This window comes from Lolium rigidum, chromosome 2, assembly GCF_022539505.1.
Source record: "Lolium rigidum isolate FL_2022 chromosome 2, APGP_CSIRO_Lrig_0.1, whole genome shotgun sequence".
Taxonomy (NCBI): Eukaryota; Viridiplantae; Streptophyta; class Magnoliopsida; order Poales; family Poaceae; genus Lolium; species Lolium rigidum.
This window is the reverse complement of record NC_061509.1, coordinates 167,841,598-167,849,563: the sequence shown is the minus strand read 5'-3', so window position 1 is coordinate 167,849,563 and position 7,966 is coordinate 167,841,598. Positions and strand designations below refer to the sequence as shown.

General features: G+C 51.1%; 1 protein-coding gene across 1 annotated transcript; it reads left to right on the top strand.

Moving 5' to 3' along the window:
- The first annotated feature begins 4,453 nt into the window (after positions 1–4,453).
- Positions 4,454–5,182, top strand: LOC124687663 (transcription factor MYB30-like). Its single transcript, XM_047221424.1, has one exon. It carries the CDS (start codon positions 4,454–4,456, stop codon positions 5,180–5,182), a length of 729 nt encoding a protein of 242 aa, XP_047077380.1.
- The last annotated feature ends 2,784 nt before the right edge of the window (positions 5,183–7,966 follow it).

Sequence of the window (7,966 nt, the reverse complement as noted above, 5' to 3'; positions counted from 1 at the left end):
TGGTGAGGGTCTTTTATGTGTTTATATTTCAACATGCTTCTTATTTGTTTAGTATCTTTATGCTTAGTATTTATATTTTTTTCAACATGCTTCTTTATTGTTTAGTATCTTTATGCTTAGTATTTATATATTCTTGAACATGCTTCTTAATTGTTTAGTGTCTTTATGCTTACTATTTATATATTTTTCAACATGCTTCTTAATTGTTTTCTCTTTCTCAATGCGGGTGATTGAACAATATGAGCGGCGGCAAGGAGGACTCGTCGAGCTTGCTTAAGAAGATGCAACAACGCAAGAACAATGTTAGAAGGAGTGAGAGGGAACCGCGTCGCAATCCGCGTTACGAGGACTTTGCGGTAGGAGGAGGAGGACGAGGACGAGGACGAGGACGGGGACGAGGTGGTGGAGGTGGAGGTGGCTTGGGAGGAGGTGGAGGTGGAGGTGGAGGTGGAGGTGGCTGGGGAGGACCGGACTTTGAGCCACCACCCTCGGCTTCAGGCAACGTTGCTTCCGGGTTCTTTTTGGAGGGGACGTCTAGAGAGGAGGCGGAGACGGAGTCTAGAGCCGAGGAGGACTCTAGCCGCGGGTTTGAGACTCCGGAGGAGGATGGGCGGCCGAAGGCACCGAAGATTCGTGGGGAAGCGAGAGTCCCCGACGAGAGGAAGGAGCCTAAGACCCATGAGGCGAAGACCCTTATTATTCCTGCTGGCCCTGAGTAAGTGTACTAATTTGGCAATTTCGATTTTCATGTACTAATGTTTGATTTTCATGTGCTAATGTTTGATTTTCATGTGCAGCAATTGGATATTTCCTCCGGGGGTCAAGGGGCGCCTGCCTAGCAGCATGATTGGAGCTTTGCTTAGGAAGTTCTGGCCGGGCAAGTACTATCCCCTCGGCACTGTCCCGAGCTGGCGAGAAGAAGCTAGCCACTACTTGGACGGACTACGAGAGTGCCCCCGGCGTAGGCTTCCCGACGGCTGCCGAGGCCGTGATGAGAAAGTTTTGGGTAAGACATATTTTCTCGAGCTTCGTTCATATTTGATGACCCCAATGTTCTAACTCATGAATCTCACAATTGTTTTTTGCATGATTGAAGTGTTTTTATCGTGTGGCGCCCGAGGTTGAGGAGACGGCCGCGAACAGGACTTTGCGGGCGACTTGTGAGAGGTTGACACCGCAGGTGTGGTACAACCAAAGGATCACGTCCGCGGGTCACTTCTGTGCGGAGAGAGGCGAGAGGGTCCATAAGCCGGACATTGTCGGTAAGAATGCTAAGGCCGAGTACGAGATGACGGTGGAGGACTACATGTCGGTGAGTAAAATGTCAATGAGATTCTACATTGCTACTAAGTTGCGATTGCATTAGATTGAGTTGAGTATTGCATTTTCAGGTTATCCCCGATTGGGCCGAGCCGCATGCCGAGGCATGGGAGGAGATGGTTAGGACGAGGTGGCTCAAGATGGACGAGGACTTTGCAGCCGTGGCGAGGCGGAACGCGGAGAACCGAGGCGACGGTGGCACACACCGTGGGGGAAACCTCAGCTACGAGCGCTACAAGGGGAAGACGGTATGTATACATTTTATTTTCCTTCAGGTTCAAAGTTGGTACTCACAACATTTCCTTTCGCGATGCGAGAGGGCCGCGTTAGGACCCGAGGAGGAGATGTCCGACCTCGAGATATACAACAAGATGCGGCTTAAGAAGCCCGATCTCTCGCAGCCTCAGCCCTCGCTCCCCGAGTACTTCGGCACCTACGCCGAGGACGTCGAGAACTACTTGCGAGATGGTGAGGCATCGTCACCCGGAGGTGGATGACCCCATGAGCGCGGAGGTCGACGAGGAGTCGTTGGTCCTGTCGTCCGGAGGGTTGCCGCATGGCCGTCTCGCCATGATGAACAAGGCCGTCAAGCATACCCTCACCACGACCTTCACGCGTCTCAAGGCGGGACTCACCAAGGACAGCCCCCCTCTCCCGCCTCGTCGCCGGGCTCGGCAACCCGCATACGACGTAAGTTTCCCTCATTTCCATCCTCTTTCCGACTTTCGTTCATACATTGCTAAGTGCTAACGAGACATGAATTTGTGAAATTGTAGCCGACTTCGAGGCGGCCTACGTGGCCGCTCATCAAGAATATCGGGTGGCCTTCAACCAGCACCAGCAGCAGTTCATGGAGTACATGGCATATATACATGTAAGTTCCAACCTTTGTTTTCGCAAATGATGACAAGTCCCAGCTTTCCCCTAGTTTGATGCTTCATTTCTGCAAAGACCGACATGTAAACTATCTTGCGAGGCGTCGTTTGTGGGCAATCAAGCCGGACAGACAACGGATTTAGGGCCGATGCCTCCCTTTCCGGGGCCGGCGCCAAACATGCCATCGAAGGAGAATTTCGCTGCGGAGTACTATGGGAGAACAACGGTAAGTTCTTCGCCAAACCGAATACTACGGCTTTCCTTTGCCTCGCAAATTGCTAACATCTCGGGAACATGTGTGTAGGGAACGGGATGTTCCGGAAACCAGGGTGGTGGGAGGGACATGACACCGGTTCATCATGGTGGTCCTTCTCCCGGTGCTACACCCGGTACTTCTCCCGGTACTTCTCCCGGTCCTTCTCCCGGTGGTTCTTCCGCAGCTTCTACCGGAAGGAATCGGCCCGGGCCGGTGTTTAGCGGCGACGAGCTCCTCTAGTAGTCCCATAGTAGCTACTTATGTATCCGCACTATGACACTTGTACCTATGTTATGAGACTACGACTATGTATCCGCAACTATGTTATGAGACTTGAACTTCGTGTTATGTCTATTTGCACTTACTCTATTTCGTGTGAATTAATTTGTGATTTAATGTGCTGCTAATCCTGGGAAACAACCAAACCAGCAAAAAAAAGAAAAAATGGTCATCTCTACGCCGACGGGTTCCCCCTCGGGGTAGCGTCGACATGAACCATATGGCACCCTCTACGCCGACGGCTACCCCCTCGGGGTAGCGTCGAGTGAAACAGGGGCGCGACGCGTGGCAGTCTACGCCGACGGCCACCCGCTCGGCGTAGGATGCGCCACGGCCCGCCAGGACGCGCCGCGTGGCAGTGTACGCCGACGGCCGCGCCCCTCGGCGTAGCGTGCAGCGCAGCTCGCCAGGACGCGCCGCGTGGCGGTGTACGCCGACGACCGCGCCCCTCGGCGTAGCGTGCAGCGCAGCTCGCCAGGATGCGACGCGTGGTGCTGTACGCCAACGGCTGCCCCCTCGGCGTAGCCGTAACGGCCGTCAGCACGACGGCGCCCGTTAGCGTGCTACGCCGAGCGCTAGTACGCCGACGGGTGGCCTGGCCCTCGGCCCTCTCTTTCTACGCCGACGGTCGCTGATACGCCGAGGGCCACGTGGCTTCTGCCGAGGCCAACCTTGCCCGAGGAGCTACGCCGAGGGTCCCCGTCGGCGTACCCTACGCCGAGGGCTAGGCTGTGGTACGCCGAGGGCCGGAGGCCGTCGGCATAGGTAGAGATTCCTGTAGTGCTTGTTTATCACTTGTTTTCCTTTTACACAGATGCCCTAGTATACATGTTGGCCGAACAAAAAAAAACAAATTACTTCAAGTCTAGATTCTCTAACATACACAAAACTTATGTATCGAGAAGCCATACTCCCGTGGTAGCAACCATAGAAATTTTTGAGCACAAATATTTAGTTCAGTCCAGAAATTTGAGCTTTTACTACGGTCGACACTGCCTTCAAAGATTTCAGGCTATATTATTACAATAGTATTAAAAGTATCAACTTTACATTTTCATTTCTCAAATAGCAATCCCAGCCTCCGCGCGCCCATCCTACTGAACCAAGTTTCAAGTCAGTACAAAACTGCAAATTTACAGTCTTCGGATTTAGTAAATGGAACGTCGATCACCTCCTAATGGTATGAAACTTTGAACCCAATATACTAACCATTCTTGTTTAAGATTCATTGAAACATTAACCTCGAAATCACCATCATTGGAGTAGATTATGAACACTGACTATAAAACAATGTTTACGCTTAACCATGCGACCAGAAACACATAATCACCTACTTCAGTGGAGCAGCGTAGACTCATGCTTACCTCAACACTGTAGCAGCCTGACTTTGCTCTTTCACGTTAGAGGATCCGGTTACCGTTTTGTCGCCCATGTCGAGGCCTCGAGGAAGCTGCTCCCAAGCCCCAATTGACCACGTTTTGCTGTCGTCGCACACCTAGCATGTATAAATGGGGCGAGGCCCTCGCGATCTAGGTCGAACACACAGCATCAGCCGTACCCGTTCGAGCAGCTCAGGCCTCAGGCAGCCAAGCGTCAACGTTCCGAACAGTCCACCCCTCACTCGTACACTGAAGGAACGAGTGGTGAAGAAGAGAGCTGAGCTTGGGATCGAATCGGTCTGCCCTTATTTTCAAGACCTGAAGAGAGCTGAGCTACCTAGCAATGGGGAGGTCTCCCTGCTGCGAGAAGCTTGGGCTCAACAGGGGGCCGTGGACGGCGGAGGAAGACAGTATCCTCGTCGCCCACATCGAGCGGCACGGCCACAGCAACTGGCGGGCGCTGCCGAAGCAGGCCAGGCTGCTGCGCTGCGGCAAGAGTTGCCGCCTCCGGTGGATCAACTACCTCCGCCCGGACGTCAAGCGAGGCAACTTCACCATCGAGGAGGAAGACGCCATCATCCAGCTCCACGCCATGCTCGGCAACAGATGGTCCATGATCGCGGCGAGGCTGCCCGGGAGGACGGACAACGAGATCAAGAATGTCTGGCACACGCACCTCAAGAAGCGACTCGAGTCCTCCGCTGCGCCCAAGCGCAAGGCCAAGAAACATGCGGCTGTGACGACGTCCGTGATTACACACGATGGTCCGACCTCCGCGCCAGTACTGCCGGAGGAACACATCTCGTCGTCCGCCACTGGCTACTCGATGGCGAGCTCGTCGTTGGAGACCACTGAAAGCTTTAGCCCAGACTCGCACGAGTTTCAGATCGACGACAGTTTCTGGTCGGAGACACTGGCAATGACGGTGGACAGCAGCTCCGGTGCCGGGATAGAAGCCCGGGACCCGTTCGGTGCAGACAATGCTTCGCCGACGTCGAGCAATGACGAGATGGACTTCTGGGTTAGACTGTTCATGCAGGCTAGTGACGTGCAGAGCTTGTCTCAGATTTAGGGAGAGGACTGGCCCCGTTGGCATTCCTCTTGCTACCAGCTTATGCACGTGGGAACAAGCGTGCGGGTTTGGCTCGGCTAAACGATGAGGCCAAGCACTGCAAGTTCGCGGTAAACGCAGAGCGTGCACGGCGAAACAGCTGCGACCATTTGGCTTAAACGCAGAGTGTATTTTTTTACCAGAGGGACAAATGAACATATTTGAGCGTTGAAATCTTCTCTCGATCGAGTTCATCTCTATTTTATACAAAAAAAATGTTGGAACAAATCTTGTTATTAGTACTAAGTTTAGAGTTTCATCATGTTTAACTCTCGTTCATGCATATAGTCGAAGCTGCAGCAGTGTGTGCGTGTAGAGTTGCGTTCAGGTACACAATGCAAAGTTAAATGTGCTGTGTGAGTTAGCTGCATATGTCAGACTGAGGAGAGTCTCGGCGGCCGAGTTGTGTAGCAGATAGAGACGGAGCAAGAAGTGGGCGCAGGCAGTTGTGGCATGCACCAAGCGAGAGCTTATCCAGTATGATCTGCAAACTTGCAAACGACTCAAAGTCTGTACGTGTGTGGGTGCGTTAGTGGAGTGATTAGTGGGTCAAACCGTTAGTGGTTTGACCAGTGCGTGTGCATGCTAGCTAGTGGGTGTGTTAGTTGCTCTATTTAATCCCATGTAATCAAGTTCATTAGATGTGAAGAAATACAGAAAAGACACAAGAGGTGCGTGGGTGCCACTAGTGGAAAACAGGCCTTTTGATCCGGGTGGTTAGGGCCTTTTGTCGCGGGCGGCCAGCCGCGACAAGCAAGGCGCGATAAAAGGGAGGTCTTTTATCCCGGGTCACTTACGACCCGCGACATAAGGTCCACCACGTGGCAGCCGCCCGGCGCGCAGGGCACAGAGCCCTTTTGTCGCGGGCGGTATTACCACCCGCGACAAAAGGCCCTCTACGTGGCGCGCGCACAACGCTTCGCTTTAGGGTTTGAGGGGTGCAGCACCCCTCCCCCCGCCACCGACCGCCTGTTATATCATTTTTTTCGTTCGAAAATAAAAGTTGCATATATTTGTACGCTACTAGAAATTGTACACGTTCATTCAATATATATATATATATAGATCGATCAAACAAATGTTGGAAGCAAAAGTCGATTCCTCTTTACATGTAGCCCTTGCATATATATATACATTTAGCTCACGATCGACAAGCGGTACTAACGACCGTCTATTTGGAGGTAGAGCATCTATTTGGACTAAACAAGCCTTTGTTGTTTAGTACATCTTTAATCAAAAGTCCCGCCAGTTCCTCCGCGATTCCTAGTGCGTGTTCCTTTGGTTGGAGTCTCGTCCCGCATGAAGTCGACCTATATACGAAAATGAGATGAGTATGACTATATCAGTCTTGATAACGAAATATTGATGATAATAAATAAAGTTGTGAATGTTATTGCTTACGTTGAATTTATTATTGTTCCGCTTCTCGGTGGTTAACATGCGAATGGACTCGCAAACGTAGTATCCATATAGATTCGTCCCTTGTGGCTGCTGGGGGCACGGTACAGGAGTAAATGTTAGCTTCTCCGCCTGGGTTTCGTTCTTACGATGTCTCTTGAAAGCGGTCCAAGCCCTGCCAGTGCAAAAGAATGATTGAATGAGTGGATAATTAATTGATATCTCACGAATGATAAAGCGCGGCGATGAAGGAAATTACACTTGGAGCAACTTCTCGCAAGTCCTGGAACCCGTCCACGCCTCTACTCACCGGGTCTTTTACCTCAACTATTCCCTTATCAGAGTTGAATGTCTAGTAGAATCCAATGGAAGCTGCACATGTTATGCATATACGTCGGGAATTACACTTAACATCGAGTAAGAAAAATTGAATGTGCATAAAGATCATTAATACTCTCACTCGTAGTTGTAAGGAAACAATATTGAATCACGGAAATATTGCTCCCCCAAAAACCTTAGTAGGTTTCCCCCCGTTTCTTGGGCATTAAACTTTACCGTTTGAACATGTACTTTATCTGGGTCAATAAACCCAATATTGATAATATTATTACTTTTGCATTCACTGATCTTCGATCCGCATAAGAGAACACATAAGATATAATGAGTATATATATGCAATGAAAACGAACATGAACTGAATGAAAATGAACTTATATGTAGTTAACAACTTACAAGCAATAGCAACTCATGAGAGATTTGTCGAGGGCATCTAGATTGAATAACTGCCAGAGTTCATTCATCTCAATATGGATCTCCTCCTTTCGGTAGTAATATTCCCATGGTATACTTGAAGGATAACGTTGCATAGAAAACAAAAATTTTCCTACCGCGAAGACGCAATCCAAGCCAAGATGCAATCTAGAAGACGGTAGCAACGAGGGGATGATCAAGACTAACCCTTGAAGAGATTCCAAAGCCTATAAGAGTAGGCTCTTATTGCTGCGGTAGACGATCACTTGCCGCTTGCAAAAGCGCGTAGAAGATCTTGATCACGATCGGTTCCGGCGCCACGAACGGGCAGCACCTCCGTACTCGGTCACACGTTCGGTTGTTGATGAAGACGACGTCCTTCTCCCCGTTCCAGGCGGGCAGCGGAAGTAGTAGCTCCTCCTTGAATCCGGCAGCACGACGGCGTGGTGGCGGTGGCGATGGAGATCTCCGGCGGAGCTTCGCTAAGCGTGCGGGAGAAGAGGAGGAGAGAGGGGCGGCTAAGGTTGGGAGAGGGGGTGGCCGGCCACCTATGGGTGCGGCCAAGCTATGGGCTTGTGGTGGTCAGCCCCTCTCCTA